General features: G+C 32.5%; 2 protein-coding genes across 8 annotated transcripts; one reads left to right on the top strand and one right to left on the bottom strand.

Annotated features, from left to right (window-relative positions):
- Positions 1-3,082: 3,082 nt before the first annotated feature.
- Positions 3,083-8,036, bottom strand: LOC107640587 (small ribosomal subunit protein eS25x-like). Of its 7 annotated transcripts, XM_088488828.1 has the most exons (11): positions 7,341-8,008; positions 6,300-6,368; positions 6,152-6,208; positions 5,740-5,874; positions 5,204-5,514; positions 5,033-5,107; positions 4,891-4,950; positions 4,559-4,726; positions 4,201-4,285; positions 3,967-4,079; positions 3,133-3,570 (listed from the first exon to the last, which is right to left on the bottom strand). In XM_088488828.1, the coding sequence occupies exons 1-5, from the start codon at positions 7,443-7,445 to the stop codon at positions 5,443-5,445; spliced, it is 438 nt and encodes a 145-aa protein (XP_088344954.1). In that variant the 5' UTR covers positions 7,446-8,008; the 3' UTR covers positions 3,133-3,570; positions 3,967-4,079; positions 4,201-4,285; positions 4,559-4,726; positions 4,891-4,950; positions 5,033-5,107; positions 5,204-5,442. The 7 variants fall into 7 exon arrangements, with proteins under 7 accessions (XP_088344950.1, XP_088344949.1, XP_088344948.1 ...); XM_088488824.1 differs by lacking the exon at positions 6,152-6,208 and having other exon boundaries at positions 3,083-3,866; positions 7,341-8,036; XM_088488823.1 differs by lacking the exon at positions 6,152-6,208 and having other exon boundaries at positions 3,083-3,581; positions 7,341-8,036.
- Positions 8,037-14,852: 6,816 nt separating this feature from the next.
- LOC107643618 (uncharacterized) lies at positions 14,853-17,342 on the top strand. Its single transcript, XM_016347306.3, has 8 exons — positions 14,853-14,966; positions 15,503-15,604; positions 15,937-16,032; positions 16,125-16,233; positions 16,328-16,413; positions 16,508-16,559; positions 16,803-16,934; positions 17,299-17,342. The coding sequence occupies exons 1-7, from the start codon at positions 14,853-14,855 to the stop codon at positions 16,892-16,894; spliced, it is 651 nt and encodes a 216-aa protein (XP_016202792.2). The 3' UTR covers positions 16,895-16,934; positions 17,299-17,342.
- The last annotated feature ends 8,305 nt before the right edge of the window (positions 17,343-25,647 follow it).

Raw genomic sequence — 25,647 nt, 5'->3', positions numbered from 1 at the left:
CCGTTTGTTTTTAAAAAGAACTTCTAAATAATCTTTATCAAATTAAACGAGTCCTAGTCCTATACATTATACACACACATATTATATATACGAAAATATGAAAATTGGATGACCTAATACAGTTTAATCCGCCTAATTTCGACGAAAGTACATATAATATTGCAAATAAAGTTGATTCCAGCGAAACTTGGCAAAAGCAAATAAAATATGCAAAATCAGTGATCGCATGAATCATATGAACAAATGAGTCAAAGTCAAGACTTTTACAATATTATCACTTTCTAGTTTCCATTTTGAATATAGTTTAAACTATTCAACAAACTTGGTGACCAAGTATGTATAGCCACATCAACAAATTATATAAACTTGGAGCCCTGTATGCAATAAATGATCTCAATTTAATTCTCAGACATCAATAGCCAGCAGCAATTTAATTAGAATAGCAAATAAATCCTATCCCCAGCTAGTAACAAACTCAATTATTGTGAATGAATCCTATTAGTAAGATTGAGATATATTGGGGCCATTAATAATTCATATTTGGAGAGTCAAGATGGGCAACAAAGGGAAAAAGAAGAGCTCGTTTTCTTCCAGAGTTGGATCAATTATTGCAAAGCATATTTTTATTTGCGGAGATGTGAAGACAAGTAATAATAGAACTGCAGCACCAGCTTCGGGTCCTGTGGCCACCATGGTTGCTGCCTCAAAGCATTTTTCTTCATCGCCTCATAAAGTGCGATTTAATTAGTCTCTGTATACTCTATCTAGCTATACTCTATAGTTTATCACTATCTTGATGCCTTTACTTCGTTAGAATTATGTAAATTAAATATTTTTGTAATTATGTATTTTTCAGTTTAATCCGTGATAATCACTATTGATTAATTTGTTAAACTCATTTACAATTAAAGTTATTATTTTAAAAGTGATAAATCCATCACTTTAACACTTAGAACAAGTTGATACACCAATAGAACAAGGCTTGAAGCTATGCTTTAGTCTATTCATGTTCCTATGGACAAGGGGATCGGCGGTACTAAGTACACAAGGGAAAATGTGGAAAGTGTTGCTCGAGCTTCAGGGGAGACACTCAAGAACTTGAATGAATTGGGAGAGCGCTTTCTGCCATTCTCAGTGTGAGAAAAAACACAAATGAAAATGTGATTGAACTAACTTCTTCTGTTACAAGTTGGTCTATTTATACATAGCTTCAAAGAGTAACAGCTTCAAAGAGTAACTAACTGACTAATGATAAATATGCTAACATAATTAGGGAACGTCTGTGGTGGATATGTGGGTTGGATGGCTAAGATGGCCAAGACCCACCAACAAATCTAAATGGGACACGTAATAGAGTTTGACATGAATGAATGATAGTTTGACCCCAATAATCAAGTAGCTAATGTCCTACGATAAAATCTATGAATTATTAAATAATTATTAAACAATAATTATTAACAATTTAACCAAAATAGTAAATCATTGAGACAAATTTGTCAATTCCCAACATCCTTACTCAGTAAGATTGAGTAAGTTGGAACTTGAAAGCACAACTATATGGAGAGATAAAAAATTTTGAAAATGCAAATTTTTAAAAAAAAATTAGTTTAAAATTTTAAAAATAAAAAATAAAAAATTTTTAATTTTTTTTATTAGATATTGTTAAATTTTATTTTATTTTTTAATTTTAAATAAAAAATATATTTTTTAAATATAAAAATTTAAAAATAAAAAACTTAGCTTTTTAAAATTTTAAATTTTTCAAAAATATTTTTTTTATTTTTTTATTTCTCGAACAGTGCTACACCTATTAAACTTTTTCGCAAATTTAGATTAAATTAATTTTAAAATTTAAACTCTTTAAATTTTTTGTTTATTGGATATTTTAAAATTTTTTATTTTTCTAGTTTTAGTAAAAAAATTATTTTTTTAGTTTAAAGATTTAAAAATAATAATTTTTAAAATTTTTTGTTTACTAGATATTGTTGGACTTATTTATTTTTTATTTTAAATAAAAAATTTAATTTTTAAATTTAAAATGTCAAAAATAAAAAATTTAATCTTTTAAAATTTTAAATTTTTTTTTAAAAAAAATTATTTTTTATTCACCAGATAATATTACCTCTACTGAAATTTTTTATAAATTTAAAATAAATTAATTTTAAAAGTTTAAATTTTTTATTTGTTGAATATTTTTAAAATTTTTTATTTTTTTAGTTTTAGTAAAAAAATTTATTTTTTTTAGTTTAAAAATTTAAAAATAAAAAATAAAAAATAATAAATTTTCTTAGCCAAAAAATTTAAATCAAAAGAATGACGGTATGAAGCATCAAGGATGAACTAGAGTTCTAAGTGTTGTTGGTGGTTGGGTCGCGTAAGCCAGTAGGGGATGATTTTCGGCGTGCAGTCGGCGGCAAAAGTAATGGCGGACAGGAGCAGCGGCTGTCGTCGTGCGTTAAAGGGTTGCGTCGGTGAGAGGAGCAGAGGAGGTGAAGGTCAAATTGTGGATTGGTGAGGGTTGCATTGAACTATACTCTCGACCTTGTCTTTTGCACCCACTAAGAGCATCATTAATTAGCATCTATCACTAAAGCTTCTCCTGTAATGACCAGTGCTACGTGTCGAGCAAGCACTCGCAGGTCAACGGATGGCCACCTTTAGCCACTACACAACTAGAAAATAGATTAATACAGACAGATTTACAAACGGATTTGGTCTTTATTACAGACGGATTTTTAGTTACCAACGAAATTACCGACGGATTTTGTCCCTCTGTAAAAGCCCCGTCAGAAATTATTTATCGACGGATTTTTCCTCTGTAAATTTTCTATCCATTTCCCAAAGGCGACGAACTTTCCGACAGATTTTCTGTCTGTAATTACAGACGGACGGACGGATTTTCTGACAGATTTTTTGTCTGTAATTTGAATTTTGGAAAATCATCCCACGTTCTGATTACAGACAGAAAATCCGTCTGTAAATCCGTCAGTAAGGTAAAATAGAATTTTTTTTAAATTTTTTCATTGCAAAATAAATGCTTTAGATTTGTTTTCTAAATTTACTCCATCAAACACACTGTAAATTGAAAAAAAGAAAGCCAAAAATCACATAAATAAACATAATATTCATTACATGATACCTATAAAATTGGATGTTATTTTTTAACACCATTAGTCAATATCTCACTGTCTCAATAAAAAGATACCCCAAAAATATAAGATGACTATCCCAATAAACAAGTTCCTCATTATAGTTACTTTCCTATGAATATAATCATATCATTAAATTAATTCCTAAAGTGCTACTTCAGGATGCTAAAATTGAACTCCAATCCACAATTAGGAGGGAGTTCTTATCAGAATTTTCAACAGATCAAGCAAATTATAAATCAAGAGTTAATTTTCCTCATTCAAGCATGATGCTGTTGTTGTGACTTGTGAGAGGAGCTACTCCTGCAGTTGCACTTTGTTTATTCAGCCAAGGACCAAAAAGATTCACATCCCTTAAAGGTTCTAATTTGGTGGTGGAGTCGTGAAGGTTCCAATTTCAATTCTTGTACTTGAGGAAACACTGTTATTAAACTGCTTGATAGTTAAAGAAGTCATGTGCAGTATAGAGTTGTATTATATTAAAATTTAAATTCTTAATATTCTTTAAACAAAATATGAACTGATTATTGAATTAAATTGGTTTAAAATAATCAGATAGTATTGAATCTATTATAAAGAATAAAGTATACGAATTATCACAATGACATCATTAGATAGCAGGGTTGCCTTGAGTTCTTTTCTTAATATCTTGCCGATTAAAGATTTTGGGATTGCGTCAATGAAAATTACTCTATGTAGCCTCTTGTAAAATACTACCTATTCACCACAATTAAATTACAAAATATCATGCATTGTCTTATTAATTAATTATCTTCTTATCAAATACAATTAAATTAATCAAATATAAATCATTTACCTGTTTAGCTATAAAGTCCTTGACAGCATCTTCAGTAATATGATCAAATAGGATCATTTGATGACCTCACCACAAAAGCAACTGGAACTTCACCAGCTACATCATCTTTTTGCCTATATATGCATGTGTGTGCAACAAACCATTTAATTACTTATTATTACTCAATAATTGTTATTAGCTAATAGCTAGCTTAATTAATTTCAAAGATACATATAATTATATATGTATACTTACGGGACAACAGCTGCATCTTCAATAGAAGGGTGGCTCATGAAAATTCCTTCAAGTTCTGCCGGAGCCAATACATCAATAAAAGATGCTAGAAAAAAAATATACATAAGCATATTACTTGTGCTACTCTCTTCAATGGTAGAATGGTTCAAGTTAGATGACTTCATGAATCTTTTCTTAAATTAACAATGGATGCAAAAATCAGTCCACAGATCAAGATAAAGAGACTCAAAATATAAGTTTTGCTTTCATGTTATCTGACTCTAGAGAAGGGTCAGTATGAATGTGTAGTAGGTAAGGTTAGCTTGAATTTGGCAAGAAGTTGATTTTACAACCAAAACTTCGAACGTTAACTACTGACCTTTGCACCATGGCTCCAAATTTAAGAGTTTTAGTAGTATTGCAAGTCTGTCTCATCTAAAAATAATCTTAGACCTTGTAAAGCAGAAAAAGCCATGAACATACTTGATTTCGTTTCCCCTTTGTGAGAATCTTCTATATAATCTTCCCTTATCTCCACAAGACCCTCCTGTGCCAAAATCAAATATCATCACAAGCAAATCAATCAGTTAAGAAAACTTCATGAACACTTTCGTACGCATGCATGATGAAAGCACAAGACGGATCAAGTCCCATTAATTTTAAAGTAAAGAGCTTATCAACGGTGACAGGGAATGTCTTCTTTGCACGCACAGTGTAGCGTATCTTCTCATGCTTATCATAGCGCAATCCAACACCAAGTGTTGCTGATAACTACATTACAGTATCATATAACAAGAATTAATTAATTTAATTTGAAAATACGATTAGGGCTTGGGAGTAAAACGGAACTGACCGAGGGGTAGAAATGTCTAATTTGGGCACTCAGAGAACTGGCTTGCCCGACTCTGGTATCAAGCTCTCCATGAACCTGCCAGAACAGTGCCACGTACACAAACCCCAACTATAAGGAGAAATATTTCTTCAATTACAGCATAGCATTTGATGGCCAAAACAACACTGTTACCTAGAAGAAAGTGTTCAAGTCGATTGGGACTTTCTCCTTCGCATGGATTCTTAGAGCTTTGAAATCTCCTCCATATCTCTGAGATGTCTCCATTTTTTTTCTCACTCGACTATCCCCTACTATCTTCAGTAGGACTTTAGATTGTTTATTCCATAAAACCCTAAAACATGCTACGTTTTTTTTTCAGTTGATGATGCTACGTTTTTTTATTTGGTGTAACTGTATAAGGCTGTCTTTTCCTAGTTCTTATCTATGGGCCCATTTGCTGTCCACTCTCTTGGGCAACATAAGCATATGATAGATGGGTTTTTCTGCACACAAAAAGCTTTTTAGGATTAGCCCCAAATAGGGCAAGGACAAGCAGGAACATATAGGCATTACTAACTTAGAATGTCAATAGAATAATACACAAATTCAAAGAATCTTTAAACAAGATAGCAACCTTCACCACTGCTTATACTACAGAACAACAGAACACACACCATCAACATGAACAATATATTTAATGCTTGGGAGAGTAAGAGAAAGAGGGGTACCCTCAAACAGTCAGAGAGAATAGAAGGAGTGATGAGCTTGAATTTGGGAGCTTTAGAGAGGAGCTTGTCATAAGTACCCTGATCAAACAGCACCTGGTTGTTCACCTTCTCCTTTTGCTTTCCCTTGCTCCACTTCTGTTATTCACATTCACAATAACAAAAAAAAATCCAAACTTTAAAATCCTCAAAATTATCCAATAGGTCAACCAATGATTCATTTAGGGCCCAAAAAAAAGGTAACATTTATTTTAAAATTAAGGTCTAAAATTGGTCAATGCATATGGCCATGGGAGTCAAGTGACATTCAAACTACAAGTCAAATACCACACATATCAAATATCTGCTTAGAATGTATGTCTACTATGATTTACACAGCTAACAATAAATTCAAGTGATGAAATCCTCCTCCTACATTAATGGCCCATCCTCTTTCTTTTGCAAGTTTTGCAGACAAAATAGTTCCACCAACCTACTGCAGTAATAAGAATAAGACCTAAATTTCAGAGAAGCTAAACAGACAAAACAAGGAAAATGAACAAGGAAAAAGAAAGTTACTTCACCTGCTTCCGGAATGGATGAAGAACTTTTTGTTGCACAAGACAGTTGGGAAATAACCCCACCGGAGGGACCTACGTTTATTATTCTATATCAGTGAATATTTAGCATGTCAACTTCATAAAGTTCCAGCAATTACCAATTTTGTACAAAATAACAAAATAATAAAAAACAAATACACAAAAGCATTCCAATAAATATGTAAGTTTATTTTCTTGATTTCTTTCTATTGTACAAAAGGAAAGATAAAGACTAACTACATACCCTTTCATGCAAGGGCACCATAGTAATGAAAATCAAGGAATGAGAAGTATCAACATTGTTAAAAGAAAACATTGTTAAAAGAAAAGTGTCAAGCTAATTTAACCAATCAAACTAAAAAGTGAGTAGTCACCAAAAAAAAAAAAAACTAAAAAGTGAGACTTATAAAAAAATGTAGAATTTAATTTCCTATGATTTCTCAGCAACCAAACAGTAACAAAAACCAAAAAATAAAAAAAAAAAAGTAGTGCGTCTGTGTCTTGAATCCTTGATCCAATAAAAGTGAAACATCTCTTCAGAAAGGGGAAAAAATGAATACAAATTAGTTCCCTGGAGATAAGTTTGCTAAACAACTCAGCAAAATGTAAAAATTGAAGAAGCACAAACATAAACACCATTAACTAGTAAGCTTTTCTTAAAACAAAGAAGTTTAGAAGGAAACTAAAAGTGGATAGTAGGTAGGAAGTCTAAAATAGAAAAACTGCAGGAAATACAGAAATCACTAGATTTCTAAGAAAATTATCTTCTTTTTCTGAAAATGGGGAAAATTTTACAAAAAAATAATAAAGCCCTACGAAGAAAGGTATAGCAATTAAATTAATGTATGTTTGCAAGCAATTCTAAGAGAAAATACAGATAACCCAAAGTGAGCAAACAGAATAAAAACATGGATGCACTTGTTAAGTTTATCAGGTATATCATATATGAACTATTCTTCAACAAGGATGAAAAATATGTGAAGAACAATGTGAAACCAGAAAGGACACATCTAATAGCTCTAATACCTGAACTTTACGGAGAAGATTGCAAGTACGATGCATCTTCTCTATGTGTTCCCTTTTGTCAAAAAGAGAAGTGTTAACGCTGTCACTCCTTGACTGCACAGACATTATCTGCAACAACTAGGAAAAACACACATTCCTATCTACAACTACCTTCTCAAGAAGTTGCTCCATATTTGAACCTTCACAAAATTCTCCAATTTAACGATTCCAAATCAGAACCGAACAAACAGAAAACAATCACAACGAAATGCGAAGAGACTTGGAGGGGATATCGTCGGGTACAAAAGCACAAAAGCAGAGTATGATAAACCTAAAACTTGCACAGAAAAATTGAGCCCTAAGATTCATCACGAAGAACAGAATCATAAAATCAGGATATATATACCTGAAATTTGAGATGGTTACAAGAAGAACCGAGAGAGCGAGTTGAGATTAGATGGAAGAGGCGCTAGAGGGAGCAGATGCGATGAGAGTAGCGACAGAGAGAGCTCTGCGACCATAGGAGTAGATGCGACGAGAGCGGCGTCGGAGGGATCTCGTGCGATGCAAGGGATGAGAGAGAGAGATTGTGCGACGCAACGGCGGCAGGGGCAGCGGCGGAAGAAGCAGAAGTAGCAGCCATGGAGAGAAGTAGCTCGTGCTAGGGAGAGGAGAAGAAGCTTTCATTTGCAAGAAGCTCGCGTTTCATTTACCTTTAATTCAATATTTTTGAAGGAAAATTTTAAATTACAGACGGAGAATTCGTCTGTAACTATTTCCCACGGAAAAAAAATTAATTTTTTCGACGAAATTATCAACGGATTCTCTTTTCTATTTGTAATTTATACTAATCCATTTTTTTGATTTTTCGACAAAAAATCCCTCTGAAATTCCCTCTGTATTTCTGTGGGATAAAATCCGTCGAAAATATCCATCTGTAATAACTAGTTTTCTAGTAGTGTACTACAAGATACGCCACCGGAGATCTTCCCACATAACTAATGCTAACAAACTAACAAACTTCTATACTATTTAACACATGTATGCAGTAAAGTGAGAAAGGTATGGGTGTCAAGTCACAGAAAATATTAACGATGTATGCGTGTATTGATCTTGTTAACAAAATAGAGCACATTAATATTATGATGCACATTTCAAGGCATGTGAAGGTGAAGAACGGAAGAGAGAGTACAGAGAGAGAACGGAGGAAGGAAGTTGAATAATATGCTTGATAATGTCAAGTGTATATTCCTAACACAAACCTTATACATCGGTTTACATATTTGACAGCTACATATAGAAAACATCTTATTAGAGTTAATTAGAGTTATATCCCTTTACATCCCGCACAAACTCAAGGAAGCTTATGGGCTAATCTGAGTTTGTCCTTGAATTTTCCAAAAGACAGTGTTGGAAGAGATTTAGTGAGGATATTCGCTACTTGTTCCATAGAAAAAATATGAGTGATCATGGCTAAGCCTTTTGTTTTCCTGTCTCGTACAAAATAAAGATTTTGAGTCATGGAAGAAACATGGAGTAAATCATACCGTTTGTAGCGTTTGTAATATGTAGATTGTGAAATAATTGAATTGCCAACATGTTTGATACGAATACAAGGACTATTACTCGTATACACTTGTTCTTGGCCTTGGTATTCGAAAGCTTGAAGAAGATTCAATGATATAGGAGTGCAATGTCGACTAGCTCCGGAGTTAGTGTACTAAGAAGAATCAACAATTAGCTCTACAATATCTTTTTTTTTTTGGTGACTAATTAGCTCTACAATATCTGAGTATGTGTTTTGGTGATTAACAATTTTAAATATAATTTAATTATTTCATTAATTCTTAGCTAAAGTTCATTCGAGAGTGTATTATACTGAATTTTTTTTCTTTAAGTAATATAAATAAATAAGATAAAATTTGAATCTAAAAAAGTGTTAATCGATCGCAGAAATTAATTCTGAGTAATCAGATCATCTTTAGAAAACACTACATTCAGTGATAATTTACTTCAAAAGTAACATTCGTGTTCTATAATAAGTGACAATGACTTGAAGATGCAAAAGTATTCACCTTAAAAATGCATCAGGTAAAAAATGTGTCTTGACCTATGTTTTAAAATGAGCGTGTCTAACCACTACACAAATCTTTTTAAATGTAGTTTTTCTCACTATTTGCAAGGTACATTACGAAGTTCCTATTAAAGGTAATGACGCAAATAATTTTTGTACTAAATTAATTTAGTAACGATCTCTAATCCTAAACTAAAAAGACTTAAGAAAAGAACATCTAAAATGATTAGATTGGTAGGAGGTATCTAATCTAAGTTTTGTTTGAAAAGGTCAGTAGAATGTCTAAAATTATTAAATTGATGCTGGGATATAATCTTAGTAACTACTTGGTTCTAAAAAAGAGAAAAAAACTATCGAAAATCTTAGGTTGGCAAGAAGTTTTCTTCTTACTAGGAGAGTCAGCAAGCTATCGGAAGCGATCTGGCTCCCCCTTTAAATTTTCAATTCCTTCTTTTCGTTCTATTTAGGTGGAGCAATTCGAACTCTCAACAGAATATAAAAGAGCATCTTCAAACCATCCAAGGAGGGAGTTTGCTTTACCCAACCCCTTTTTGACAACAAGGCAGAAACCCTCGACATTAGTTTCGAATGAAAAATAAAGAGTGCCGTGCCCCAGCAAGCACCTACTCCTATCAAAATGAAAAGCGTGACTTTACTAAACAAGCAATCTAAGTCACTTCTTAAATTTGAGAAAACTTGAGAAAATAATAACTAAGGTTTTTAGATTGAATTGTAGTTCAATTTGAGTCAACCTTTAGCCTGAAAAAACTTGAGGATAGAATATTTATTCTATACTATTCTAATAGTAAAACTCTTAAATTTTCTTGAGGACTGGATGCATGCATTTTAGCCTAAACAAGTATCTATCACTTGTACGCACATCTTCTAATACTTAGTTCTTTTTGTTTATATTTTATTGTTTTTAATGTGTTCCGTAGTTAGCTTCTCACATATCAGCTTGATCTAAGATTTTTTAGAAAGCATTTTTAAAACTATTTGACACATGTCAAGACTTCATAAAGTATTTTACTAAAAATAGGTATCTCATAATCTATTAAAAAATCCAAAAATAAAACTTTCTAGTTGAACACACAAATACATTATGTTGTTTTACACAAGTCTAAAGACTTGAAAAGTTTTAAATTTCTTTGTTTCAAATTCGAAAAGAATCAAAGCACAAATATACCCCTTCTCAATTCTCATGCACTTGTAAAGATTTCATCAACAATAATGGAAGGAGAGACAATTAAGGCATTGAGATTGTGCAAAGAGGTCGATAGTGGAAGGTCTAGTTGTAAAGTAGATAAAGGTGTTGTTGTTGTGCGCTCAAATATGTTTGATCAAAACAAAAATAGCAATAAGGGGCAATGTGACAGAGTTTACCATAAATTGGCATTGTGGCTGATTCTTTGAGATGCAATAGCTCATGCTACCACGACCTCTTCAACTAAGGGGTTATAACCTAGAAGACTAGCCACAACATGGCCAGAACCTAGAACAAATTCTTGATACTGAAAATCCGAACACAGCTTGAGAGAGATGAACTTGTGCCATAGCATTATTAGATTTTTTGAATTGATCAATGATGTCCTCTTGTGCCATGAGAAGGGCTTCAAAATCAAGAATTTCATAAGGAGGATCTTTTGCAGACAAGAGCGATGAATGATTGGTAATTTTCATATAGTCCATTAAAAATAACATTAATATATTCAGAATAGTAAGGGTATCATATATAAAGGCAAGAGAATCAACCATATTTTTTATCTAGAGAAGATAATAGAGGTAGAGCTCAATTTCTTAATCGATTTCAACTGAAGTTGAAGTTATCGAGTTTGTGTCTTTGTTTGCAAAGATAACAATATATAAAGGAATATGGCAAATTAATAGAATCAAATCATATTTCTATAACATATATAAAAATGTATATTACATACAAATAGAAAATATTAGGTGTAAGAATAAATACATAAAATAAAACTTAAAAAAATAAGAACAAATAATAATGTATTAAAGAAAAGAAATATAAATAGAAGAGAAATAAAATTATTAGATGAAAGAGAAACAATTTAATGATTTTTATGTGTATATAAAAGAAGAATAAAAAAAAATATATCTTGCCTTGTTTAATTTAACGAGCTTTATCATAATAAACATATAGAATAAGAGAATAAAAAAAATAATAATTAAAAAACTAAATATCTGAATTAATATTAAAAATAAAAATTAATCAAATAATGATAATCTATTATAATCTTAATCTTTTAATATAATTAATTAATAACAATATAATTATATATAATCTACCATAATTTTAATATAATTTTTAATATAATTAATTCTAATTAAGTAATTAAATATATTGAATATAAATATGTGTAATCTAATCGTTCAAACAAATAGTAAATTTTCTACAATTATATATAACGTCATAATATATAAAAGTAGTAATTTATCAAATCAAAGCATATATATATATATATATATATATATATATATATATATATATATATATATATATATATATATATTATTTTTTTGGGAGAAAACGTCATTTTAAAATTGGATTATTATTATCAATGATATATAAAATATTAAAATTGTATTAATACGTTAATTAAAATATATTATTAAATTAAAAAGTTACAAAAATTAAAATAACTGAAATTTATTAATTTTAATTAGTTAAAATAGCATAAAATAAAAAAAGATGATAAATCAGATTAAATAAATTAAAAAAATTATCACTTAGCAAATGCCCTAATAATTATGCTAATAATTAATAGAATCAATTCAATCAATTTAAATTTTTATTTAAAATAGGTAATTAAAAATCACCAATAAATTAAAAAAATGGGATATAATGAACAATAATATTGGTCGTATAAATAATTAAATTAAATTATTATATAATACCGTTTTTACCCTATTATAATTTAAGTTTAGAATAATAAATTTTATAAAATTAAAAGTATGTAAATTGATAACAATTTATATTATAATTATTTTATCATTATTATTTTTTTCAACTTAATAAATTATTATAACTAATGACAAAAATTCATTTATTAGTCGTAATTAATTTGGTTTGATAATATACACAAAATGAATTGAGATAGAGTTCAAAAAACATAACATGTTAGGATGACACATTAATTGTTAAAAATTAATTTTAAATAGCCTTAATTTATATTTTACAATATAATTAAAGTATAATTTATAATTTTTATTGTGTGATTAATCAATATTTTTAAACTTTTTAGTTAAGTCTTCTATATTTATAATTGACAATTTTTCTCTATAAAAAACGAATTTGTAATGAATTATTATAATCATAAACAATTAATAAAATCAAGAAAAAAAATATAAAAGGAAATCAAATAAAAGATAGTGGGCAAATGAACTAAAGAAATAAAATGAAAATCAAATTTATATGGATCCCCTAAAATAAAAAATATCACGTACAAGCTCTGATACATAAATTTATGTAAATTAAATTAGATTAAATCGATTTAGCCGTGTCAGTGGTAAATCGAATGAGACTGGATTGATTTAATATGGTATGAAGTACACTCATGATAAATCGAATTTGGGTGCTTCGAATTACATTCATGATTTTTACCCATAGTAATTCGAATTAGGTGGATTTGAATTGGGCATTAGTAAATCGAAATAGGCTGTTTCGATTTACTTGGAAAGATCGTGATAGTAAATTGAAGTAGGATGCTTTGGTTTATTGGGTGTATACTTATATAAAGAATTCGAAGTCACATGTTTTGAATTACATTTCACCTCATTTCAGAGAAAGTTTTCACCCAAAAATATTCCTGAGATTCAGACTGTGAAAACAGAAGACGATCCAAATCATATCTATCGATTAGATGGCGTCGCCCATATTGCTAGTTCTATCCATGAAAAGGTTAATTTCTGAAATTGAACATCTTTAAAAAATAAATAGTAGTTTGTGATGTTAAGTCGTTTAGAGTTTCATTATGTGCGCTCTTGAGATTTTTAAACTACAAATGGTAGTTTCGCAAGTGATTTAGTGTTTGTTAGAATTTTAAAAGTATAAATACAAGGTGAAATAGTGTTAAATGATGCCTAGTTAGAGTAGTAATTAACTAGATTAGAGATTTTTTGGGAGTTTAGGATTTATTAATGTAGGTTTTGAATATTAGATTAAATGGGCAGTAGAAGTTTGGCAAGGATTTAAATTAGTTTTTAATTTAATTCGTAAACATTAAGTTAACTAGCAATAATTTAGTTTATTTTTATTTTAGTTAAAATTAATTTAGTTTGGGTTTAAAAAAATTTTACGTGAATTTAATTTATTTTAATTTATTTAAAATTAATGTAATTTAATAGTTAAATGTTAGTGTTTAAATTAATATAATTTAGTTTAGTTTGTTTTTATAGTTTACATATCGAATATTAGATTAACTATGTACTGTTAGAATTTAATTTAATTTGGTTTACTGCAACTTAATTAAATTATTTATCGTTAGGTTATCTCACTACAAAAAATCTTGATTAAAATGGCAATAGTATTATGGCAGGTCCATATAACTGCCATTTTTTGAGTTAATTTCGGCGGTTTTAGTGTCCGACGTAATGTTCAATTTCTTTTGGCAGTTATTTTCTTTTTTCCCCCTTTTTATGTGTTTTAATTTTTAAACTGAGGAAGTGATGCATCTGATAGTGATTAGTGTTGTATTTGAGAAGGGGAGAGTGATGTGATTGATGAACCCTAATCTCTTGTCGCCGTTCATCTTCCACCTCTCTCATACATCTCTTTGCTGCCGCCCGTTGCAGCTCATCTCCTCGTCGCCGTCGCCGCTGCAAACAATGTCGTTGTTGCTACCTTCAACGAGCTCTGCGATTTGGTTGCACCTTCTCTGTCACTTCCAATAGGTAATCTTTTTCATCTTCTTCTTTTGATTTTTCCTCTCACTTCATACTTTTAGATCTAGTTTATGATCTAGTAGGAACAAATAGAGAATGCTTGCTCACTAAGTCGCGTCAGCAAATCAGATCTACCAAAATATTCGACGGCATCCTCGGTCAGAGATTCGTCGCGAAATGGTTCCGTACTTTGATTTCTCTATTTTTGTTCTTCTTTCTTCATGCCTTTCACTTATTGCGATTATGCTGATTGTGATTTTCAATTTCTTATTTTATCTCCTTTTATTTTTTTCTGCGAATCGTTGATTAAACAGACGAAGCTTAGAATCCAATCAATGTGATGATAAGGAGAAAGAGGACCGCGATGGAGAAGTTTATTAAGATCTTCTTACAATAGTCTTTTTTTTTTTGCTTTTGTTTTAGGAAATTTGTTGATTCGGTTCATAGTCTTTGTTCTATATGCAATTTTTTATTACAAGAAAGAAGTAGGTTTTGGAAACCACTTTATGTCGTAGTTTCTATGCTTTGCTGATATACCTCAATAAATTGGCTTAAGAAGCATGATGTCAGTATATAGTATCTGTAATGTAATTAATATTGACTCATCTTTTTTATACATGCAGGACATAGCTGTTGTCCCTCTTCAAGTCATTCTTCCAATACTAGAGAGCCAGGTAAAGATGGAAAATATAGATAATATATAAGATATCTAACTGGGTGGAACTCCCTTTTTTGTTTGAAGTTTGATTCATCACCTTCGTGGAATGGAAGTTTTAGGTTTTAACATTTTGGAGTGGCTCTTTGTGTTTATGTGTGTGTGTGTTCCATTTTATGGTGGTATCCTAATTATGTTATTTTTTTTTTCTACATCTAAATGTTAAAATTGTTATATTTTCAGGACCAATATTTATGATTGAAAAATTATCATCTGACTATTATAATTATTGGTGACCTGAGCTTTCCAAATTTTTTTTCTAGAATCTGGCTAAGGAAAGCATTTGGCCAATGCTTGCTCAAGAAAGTTTAAAGGCATTAGGTGGATTGGGTCTGCTATCTTTGGGGGGAAAAATATATTCTTAGAAGAGTACTTGAGGTCTGACTGCTATATTTGCAGCTATTCTATGCAAGAATTTGGGGGGAGGGGGGGAGGGGGGAATATACAATCCTGTGTTAATATATTCTAGGAAGTAAATTTGTTGGTCAAATTCAGGTTGTTGCAGATGCAAGGAGCTCAGAGGCCTTCGTTGCACTTTGCTTGCTGACTATTGCTGGAACTTCACTTGCCATGCAGCATTTGGATTTTAGTGATATGGTTTGCTATTTTCCCAATGCACAATTTTAATTTTGGGTTGCGTATTGGAGAAATCATCGAAATAAATATCTGCAAAAATTGGTTGTAATTATTTTATATTGACAATGATTTTACAGTACTTCCAAAAATTCTTATTGGTTCTCTCATATATTGTTTGATTCTCTCTGCTTTTAGGATTAAGCCTGATGAGAAGTCACTTTACTTGAACCCTTATATGCTTGGAACAAATGTATGAAAAAAATTGAAAAATTTTGTATCACGAACTGTGTTATTTTTTCTTGTTTTCTTGTTCTTTACATGCTTTTGATTGCTTGCTGGTGTTGGTGTTGTAGTGGCAAACATATTATTCTGTGATTCTCTTGCTGGTGTCGGGTTTTTGTACTCGAATAAGACGACGGATCTGTACACATTTGGTGACCAGAGAACAGGTAATGAAGTTGTCACATTTGTTCATCATGTCGATTTTGCTTTGTTCATTACGATCTTGAGTTGGTTGTGTGCTTGTATTTGGGATCTTGAGGTTCCTGAATTTACAGCTGAAGATGCCTATGCATTTCTTGTTAAGTGGTTTGAAAGATTTCTTCAGTATAAGCATAGAGAGTTCTACATTGCTGGAGAAAGCTATGCAGGTGATTGATTGATATACTAGTTTTTTCTTAAAGATTTAGGTTCCTGAATTACATGAATTGATGAATAATTCAGTTCCCTACAATTACTTTTCAGGGCACTATGTTCCTCAGTTGTCTCAAATTATTTATGAGAGAAACAAGGGAATCAAGAATCCAGTGCTAAATTTCAAGGGATTTATGGTGAGAGATTGTAAGATCTATTTTGATTGATAATTTTTGCTATAATCATGGTTTTATTTTCTTATGTTATCATTTTTCTTTTGGCTTTTTGTAGTTGATTGGTGTGGAACCAACTGAAAGTTCAGTGCTGTCAGGTGGAAAACCTGGTGAGTTACAACCTCTTCTGTGTGACAATGACTTTCTTGTATTTTCTGTTGTGTATAAGTTCTCCAATGTATGTATATTAGTATTTTATTGTGACACTTGTAATTTCTGGTAACATATTCAGTTAGTGATCAAAGAATATTTGATATTGTCAATGACCTTTTGTTTTGTTTTTTGTTTTTGTTTTGTTTGGTAATCAATCTTATTTGAGGTTTATTCTCATCAGTAACTTATTTCTTCTCAAGAAACAGATCTCACATGTTGGATTACTAGCTTGCTCTGCAGCGATGTGTTAGAAAAGATGCTGGTAAGTAATTGCACTCCAAGCAATCAATAATAAGTTGCAGAACTCCAAATCACAATGCTTTTATCCTCATGTAAGTGACTGGTAAATGGTTTGGGAATCTATTTGGTTTATAAATAAATTTTTCGAGGTATATAATTTAAAATAAAATATAGAATCCTAATTGAGAAATTGGAAACATATGGAATTTGAAAAAGATTTGTTTATTATAAAAATAAATGATTAAATTGATTATAATCTCGAGGATCTTTTAGCATGTTATGACTAATGTAACCTTTTATTTTGATTGGGCAAACAATTAAGTATTAGATTGACCAATTGTCCTATAAAAAGTTTCAATAGTGTGTATATTTTTGTCGTTTCTTTAGAAACATTAATGCTGAATTGGTAAAATGCATTGTTATGACTTATGATCACCATTCATTGGTTTATGTCAGTAAGAGCTTTTGGGAACTGGACACATACTATTAGCTTGTGGTGCTTGAATCCAGCTGTTGTGTTTAGAGATGTTGCTGATCTTTCTTTATCCTTTTAGTTTTCAATAATGAAGGCATCAATTTTACTTTCTCATCACATGTAGATACTTTCTCATCACCAGCAACGCTTTTTTATTTAAACTTAAATTGATCATGTTGTTGTTTACTTATGATATGATTAAGGTTAGTTCAAGAAATGGATATTAGTATAAGCTTACAGACTATAAATTTATAGTTGATAGTCCTAATCAGTTACCTCATTTGAAATTTTGTTTTTATTTGAGATAATGGCATGTCCTGTTTAAGATGTATCAATTCCTTTTACCTTTCGCATATTTTTTTCTGCTAATCCCATTATATGATTATGTTTGTTTACTGATAATTCCAATCTCTAAAGGTTAGTCTATTTGGTGTTTAAGCTTAACCGATAGTTTCTATGGCTATAGATAATAGTCTTTTAACAGAATTTACAATTATAATAATTCAGTTTAAGTAAAGAGTTGAGTTTTTAGTTTTCTTGCTGCTAACCATATCTATGAGATTTTCGCATGCAATTCAAAATGGCATTCAACCTATATAAGGAGAGTGCAATCTTGCTTGAAAGGGTGGGAATATTAAAACGAGAGCTTGAAGACCAAAAGATCAAGTGCAATTCAAAATACATGAAGTAATCAAGAAAGCATTGATGATGTGAAGTGGACTTTGTTATTATCATCATGTCATTCTCCTCTGGATTATTCCTTATAGTTTTACATCATTTTATTTAATTTAGAAAAGAAATAGCAACATTTTGTATGCCTCATGTATTACGAAACGAGCGAAAGCATAATAAAAAAAAGTATATTTTTAAGACTTTGTTTATGAGTTATATAATATTTTATTTATGGATATTTATTTTTTGTTATTGTAAAATTTTAATAAAAAATTTATTTGTTTAACACTAAAAATGACGGTAAAAAATTACTTTTTTAACTGAGAGAAAATGTCAATTTTACATGGTAAAAACGGCGGTTTATAAATGCCGTTTAAACCAACTAAAAACGCAATTTTAATCCGGTAAAAATGGTGGTTTTAAATGCCATTTTAACTAATAAAAACGGTACTGTCAGGGTAAAAACGGCGGTTTATAAACGCCATTTTAACCATCCAAAACTGCCATTTTAACCCGGTAAAAACGGCGATTTTCAAACGCCGTTTTAACCAACCAAAACCGCCATTTTAACCTGGTAAAAACGGCGGTTTCAAACGCTGTTTTAACCAACCGAAAACTGCCGTTTTATTTGGAAATAATGGCGGTTTGAACCGCCGTTTTAACCTATCAGAAAACCGTCGTTTTAACTCTGGAAATTACGGCGGTTTTCTGAAAACCGCCGTAATAACCAGAATGGCGCTCAGAATTACGTCATTTTTCAAAACCGTCGTACTTGGTAATAATGGCGATTCAAACCGCCGTAAATACCAAAAAAAACCGCCGTAATTACCATAATTTTTTGTAGTGTCTATGTCCAAGAATGCAACACAATTTACATTAAAATTTATTTTTAGTAGAGTTGTCCGCTTTAGGGTATTAGGAATTAAAGTTGAATAACATTTTGTTGAGAAGGGCCTGGATTCCGTGATGGTTTTTTGGTGAATTGGTTTGTTAATTTTGACTATTCTAAAAGATTTTTTTCGTCATTGTGCAGCCACATCGATGTATCACTAGCATGAGGAGTGATGAACGGATTTTTGACGGTTTAGAATTCCTCAATGAATTCTCGTTGCAAATATAGTTTTTAAACCAATAAATAATCCTTTCATGCAAAAAAATCTTTTGTCACTAAAGCAAACCTAATAAAAATAAACCGAAGTATTTAAACCTCGGGTCGTCTCTCAAGGAATTGCAGGGAAGTATGCTACTATTGGTTTTGAGATAGTATATTTTTGGGTTTTTGAAAGGTTGAACAAGGAATGTAAATGACAAGAAAATAAACTAATAATTAAGAAAAGTCTTAACAAGTATTGAGAATTGGAATTCATATCCTCATTATCATCATCAATTATGATAGTAATTATCCATTGCTCCCACTTAGTCAACCTCTAACTATGAAGGAAAGTCAAGTGGATAAATCAATTTGATTTCCCAAGTCCTAGTCAACTCTCAAAGAAAGACTAAAGTTAGTGGAATTCAAATCAACTAGCAAGTCTCAAATACCAATCAATAAAAGACCTTTGATAATTCAAGAGTCTCCAATTAATCAATCCAAGTTAAGAATAGGAAAATCTAACTTAAAATTCTCCCAAGCATTTTATCAAACACTTGGAAGGTGCAACATAAAAGCATAGAAGAGCAATAAGAGATAATAAAATCCAAACAACCAATTGAAAGCATCAATAACATAAATTGAAGAAAGCAATCATAAATATGAAATACCTCAAATTGCATTAATTAGAAAATCAAATCTAACATGAGAATTGATAAACTAAAGTGGATAAATAAATAAATCACCAAGAGAAGAGAAACTAAAGTTTTAGAATAAATAAGAGTAAAAGAGAAACTAAATCAAGGTAAAGTAGAAATCTAAAATTGAAAATAGCTAAACTTAAGAATCCCAAAACCTAGAGAGAGGAGAGAGCCTCCCTCTCTAGAAAAACTACATCTAAAACCTAAAATTATGTGAATGAATTATTTTATCATTGATTTTTCCACTCTTCAGCCTCTAATATGTGTTTTCGGGCTTGGAACTGGGCCACAAAGAGCCCAAAAATTGCCCCCAGTGTCTTCTGCAATTTCTGCACGTGGCGCACGTCACGCGTATGGGTAATGCACGCGTGCACGTCGCTTAACTGCATGGAAACTATGGAAAATTGCATAGTATTTTGAAGCCACAGATGTTAGCTTTCCAACGCAACTAAAACCGCCTCATTTGGATCTCTGTAGCTCAAGTTATGGTCGATTTAGTACGAAGAGGTCAGGGTTGACAGCTTAACAATTCCTTCAATTTCTGGTATTCCTTCCACTTTTGCATACTTCCTTTCCATCCTCTAAGCTATTCCTGCCCTATAAACACTGAAAACACTCAGCAAACATATTATGGCATCGAATGGTAATAAGAGGAAAATAAAATTAGTGAGTATAAGGCCGAAGAAGCATGTTTTCAATCATAACATAAAATTAGGAAGGAAAATGTAAAACATGGGAATTATATGAATAAGTGTGAGTTTAGTGGATAAAATCTACTAAATTAAGCACAAGATAAACCCTAAAAATGGGATTTATCAATCTCCCCACACTTAAACATTAGCATGTCCTCATGCTAAGCTCAAGAGAACCAAAAGAGTGAAGAGGAATGGTAGAAAGTATGAAATGCAACCTATCTATATGAATGCAACTAAATGTAAAATACTTCTACCTATTTGGTTAAAAGTAAACAAATTCTCCAAGACAAATATAAATCAGATTCCACTAATTCAAATTACACAATAAGAGACAAGTAAACTTGTAAGAAGATAGCTCATGAAAGCTAGGAACATAGAATCAAGCATTGAACCCTCATTGGAAGTATATATGCACTCTAATCACTCAAGTGTCTAGGGTTAATCCACTCTACTCTTCTCTAGTCATGCTTTCTAAAACTTGTTCTTCATCTAACCAATCAACAAATATTTAGTGTACGAATGCAAACATCATGAGGGCTTTCTAAGGTTGTAATGGGGCTAAGGTAAGGGTGAGGATACATGTATGGCCAAGTGAGTTATACTTTGAATCTTTGACTAACCTAAATTCTCACCTAACACACACACATACTCTATATAGTTCTAAAATCATGCCTAGCTACCCAAATTCCCACTTTTGTATATTTCACATACTCATGCATTAATTTTTTTTAATTCCACCATATATGCATTGATCTTTTTATTGGACTTAATATTGGGATAATTTTGTCCCCTATTCATAACTATTTTTGGTTACATATATATATATATATATATAAATGAAAGCATAATATATCAATGCATATGATTTTTTAATTTTCACATGAGTAAGCACCCAAATTTCCAATATTTTTGCCAATAAGTTCCCACAATTCCCCACACTTAGTTGACACACAATCTCTATCTTAAGCTAACCAAAGATTCAAATGGGATAATTAATTATTTTTCCGCTTAAGGCTAGTGATGTAGTAAAATACAGAACAAATGGGGGTTAAGAAGGCTCAAAGTGGCAAACAAAGGTAAATGAAATGGTGGGCTATTTGGGATAAGTGAGCTAATAACAAATGATGGCCTCAATCATATGTATGCATGAATATACAGTAAACAATGGACATATAGAGTGGAACAAACCATAGATTGCAATCATAGAGAAGAAAACACACAAGAATAAAAAATCATGGTTAAATAATGTAACCCTATAATTAAGCTCAAAATCTCACAGGTTGTGTGTTCTTAGCTATAAACCATGTTCCGAATTACAATCTTCAAACAAGTTTAACAAAAAAGTTTTAATTTAAATTAATGAAATGCTATAAAAAGGGTCTTGAAAAAGAATTTATCACTTCAACCAAGTAGTGGTAGAAGAACATGCACAACATCAACAAACATGTAATCAAACATGCAAATGTAACAACTAATTTAACAAGAAAAATTAAACATTGGTGTTGAAATAGGAAATAACTAACCCACGGAAGTCGGTATCGACGTCCCCACACTTAAAGATTGTACCGTCCTTGGTGCATGCGAAGATGTGCAAGTGGACGGGTGGCTCCAACTGACGCTTTTTCCAAAGAATGTGCGTAGGAACTTGTTTGTCGCCCCATATAAAAGTTTTCTGTTTCCCTTCTTGATGGCCATCCTGAAAGAAGAGGAAATGGAAGAAAAGTAACCCAAAAATAAATATACGAAAACAAATAAATTTTGGGTGGGTTAATGCCAAATAACGAGAGTCTCAAGTACATTGTAGCTACACCATGCGAGTGAGAAAACAGTAGAAGCAAATGGCATATCAATAGTGCAAAAATTGTAACAATGGGGGAGAGAGTGTGGGTAATGCAAGATAGTATAAGTGCATATCAATGCAAATGGAATACAAGTATCATAAAAGATTAGCATCGACTTATGAATAATAATACCCAATCAGAATAAAACAGGTCATGAAGCACCAGAATGATACAAGATATATTCAACAGTTGAGCAAGAAAAGTCAACACCGAAGAAAAAGTATCAAATTTAGAAAAAAAATGAAAATATGCACAAAATTAAAATGCAATGAGTGAAAGTATGCAAATGCAAAAAGCAAAATAGAATGAAAGAGAATAAGAATGAGAAGTTAAAGAAATGAAGAAGAAGAAAGTAAGAAAAGAGGAGGAAAGAAGGAGAAAGGAGAGAGGAAAGAAGTAAGAATTGAAAAACAAACCGCAACGCGTGCGCGCGCATCACGCATACGCGTGCAAACTGAAATGGCCATGCGACGCGTAAGCGTCGCCCACGCGTACGCGTGGGTGCCCGAAGAAGAAAAGTGACGCGCGAGCGACGGTCACGCGTACGCGTGACAACTCGCACGATTCCTGCACAGTGGCAGCCCAACTTTCTGTTCAATTCGCTCTTTATGCCGATTTTCATGCCCACATGTACGCGTCGCTGACGCTTACGCGTGGGTTGAAAAATTTGCAGAGGACGCGTATGTGTGAGGCACGCGTATGCGTGGGGTGGCTTGTGCGCCATGCAACCCTCCCGCGCGTCTCCATCACAACTCTCTGGTCAATTCAAAGGTGTTGCACATTCACGCATGACACGTACTCGTCATAGACGCTTGCGCGTCGAATGCTCTCTTTCTTTTTTTTTTATGCAGAATATAGGTGATTATGCAGAATTTTACGAATGAACACTGATAAAAATAAAATAAAACTAATAATAAAAAGGGACGATCATACCATGGTGGGTTGTCTCCCACCTAGCACTTTTAGTTAAAGTCCTTAAGTTGGACATTTGGTGAGCTCCTTGTCATGGTGGCTTGTGCTTGAAATCATCTTGAAACTGCCACCAACGCTTGGACTTCCAATAAGATCTAACATTTCCAAATAAATTCACCAAGCGTTGTGAAATTCTTCACAAGCTTCGAGCTCCCAAAGTTGATCCTCTTGTATGCCGGGATCCCAAATCTTGTTTCTACACCCGTCTTCAAGTTGATCATCATGATTCCATCCGGGTGGTTTAGCCTTGAAATTCTCAAGTAAGCACCCAAATATCCTCCTAGACCCATTCACTTTGGTTCTACACCAACCATTGTTATCAAACTTTGAGCGTGTAACCATCATGAACCTAGAGTGACGCTTTCAACCACCACACAATTCTCCCTTACTCTTCAATCCGCAGAGAGCTCTAAGTTGACCATCTGTTTCAAGCAACCCATACTCAAGTGGAATTAGAAAGCCTAGAGATAAGAGATTTACCCACTTGAATGGTGTAAAGGATGATGGTGACTTAGGAAGGGGGACCTCCCCACACTTTGACAATGCAAGGTCCACTCCCTTGTGCTCCTCTATAAATTCCTCCACCTCTTGACAAGTATCTTCAACTTCAATTCCTTGTTCATCAATTTCTTCTTTGGCTATTTCACATCCACTGGGAGAGGATTCAATTGTAGATAGAAACTCATCAATTATTGAATCCATCTCATGATCAACCTCTTCCAAGTCTTCAACCATGACATGTCTTGGAGGTTGTACACCCTCCTCAACATCAAATTCAAACGTCTTGGAAGGAGGCTCTATGACTTGAGATTCCCATGGAGGTTCCACATCTCCTAAGTCTTCAACCACTTCCTCTTCTTCAATAATTTCGGCTTTTTCTGCTTGCTCTAGTACAAAATCTAACTCCTCCTGGATAGCTTCCACCTCCTGATAACTTTCTTCAATTCTCCCTGATTCTTTAACTACTCCTTCATCTTCAAGGGTCTCTCCTGCCTCCAATTTTTGGGCCTCCTCTTGCTTCTCTTGAAGTATGTATACATGAACCCGATCCATTACGTCCCTAAGACGATTCCTTCTCTCTTGTTCCATGTCAATAGCGTAATTGGGATCATGTTGCTCTTGGATTGATGGATATGGGTGAAAAGTAAGTGCACTAGAGCTTGAGGGTTGAGTATTGGGGGTAACGGATGGATCCACACAGGATATAAGAGCTTGGAGAGTAGAGATGAGACCGGTGAGAGCAGAGGTAAGTGTGGTTTGAAGCTCCTGTTGCCCTTGGCGAATAACACTAAATGTATCATCTATAGGGGCTTGGGGTAGATAGGAGGGTTCATCTGTTTGGAGAAAAGGCTCATAATACGGAGGTGGTTCTTCTTGATAAGGGTATGGAGATGCTGTATATTGAGGTGGTGGTTCTGGGTATGGTTCATATGGTTCATATGGTGGTTGGTGTGGTGGATAAGGGTTAGGTCATATGGAGGTGAATGGTGGAAAGGGGCTTGTGAGTATGGTGGTTCAAAGCTCTGTTGAGGAGGGGGTTCATAGGCATATGGTGGGCTTGTTGGTAACTACAAGGGGGTCCACCATATCCATTGTCTTGGTACACACTTTGGAATGGTAAAGTAGAAATCAAGGTAAAGTAGAAATCTAAAATTGAAAATAGCTAAACCTAAGATTTCCAAAAGCTAGAGAGAGGAGAGATCCTCCCTCTCTAGAAAAACTACATCTAAAACCTAAAATTATGTGAATGAATTATTGTATCATTAATTCTTCCACTCTACAGCCTCTAATCTGTGTTTTCGAGCTTGGAACTGGGCCAAAAGGAGCCCATAAATTGCCCCCAGCGTCTTCTGCAATTTCTGCACGTGGCGCACGTCACGCGTACGCGTAATGCACGCATGTGCGTTGCTTAAATGCATGGAAACTATAGCAAATTTCATATCACTTTGAAGCCCCAAATGTTAGCTTTCCAACGCAACTGGAACCGCCTCATTTGGACCTCTGTAGCTCAAGTTGTGGTCGATTTAGTACGAAGAGGTCAGGGTTGACAGCTTAACAATTCCTTCAATTTCTTGTATTCCTTCCACTTTTGCATGCTTTCTTTCCATTCTCTAAGCCATTCCTGCCCTATAAACCCTGAAAACACTCAACAAACATATTACGGCATCGAATGGTAATAAGAGGGAATTAAAATTAGCGAGTTTAAGGTCAAAGAAGCATGTTTTTAATCATAACATAAAATTAGGAAGAAAATTGTAAAATATGCGAATTATATGAATAAGTGTGAGTTTAGTGGATAAAATCTGCTAAATTAAGCACAAGATAAACCCTAAAAATGGGGTTTATCAAGGAGGCAGCA

This window comes from Arachis ipaensis, chromosome B5 (assembly GCF_059453495.1).
Source record: "Arachis ipaensis isolate K30076 ecotype BB chromosome B5, ASM5945349v1, whole genome shotgun sequence".
Taxonomy (NCBI): domain Eukaryota; kingdom Viridiplantae; phylum Streptophyta; class Magnoliopsida; order Fabales; family Fabaceae; genus Arachis; species Arachis ipaensis.
The sequence above is the reverse complement of the archived record's forward strand: the minus strand, read 5'-3'. Positions and strand labels throughout refer to the sequence as shown.

Bases quoted from the DNA above. Each gene is read 5' to 3' on its own strand.
- LOC107640587 (XM_088488828.1), bottom strand. From the start codon at position 7,445: ATGTCTGTGCAGTCAAGGAGTGACAGCGTTAACACTTCTCTTTTTGAC. The intron at 5,875-6,151 runs GTAGGAGGAGGA...TGTGAATAACAG, and splicing joins AAAGAGGATGGGCCATTAAT to AAGTGGAGCAAGGGAAAGCA. The intron at 5,515-5,739 runs GTACCCCTCTTT...TTTTGTGTGCAG, and splicing joins TTCTCTCTGACTGTTTGAGG to AAAAACCCATCTATCATATG.
- LOC107643618 (XM_016347306.3), top strand. From the start codon at position 14,853: ATGATGTCAGTATATAGTATCTGTAATGTAATTAATATTGACTCATCT. The intron at 16,033-16,124 runs GTAATGAAGTTG...TGGGATCTTGAG, and splicing joins ATTTGGTGACCAGAGAACAG to GTTCCTGAATTTACAGCTGA. The intron at 16,414-16,507 runs GTGAGAGATTGT...GGCTTTTTGTAG, and splicing joins TAAATTTCAAGGGATTTATG to TTGATTGGTGTGGAACCAAC.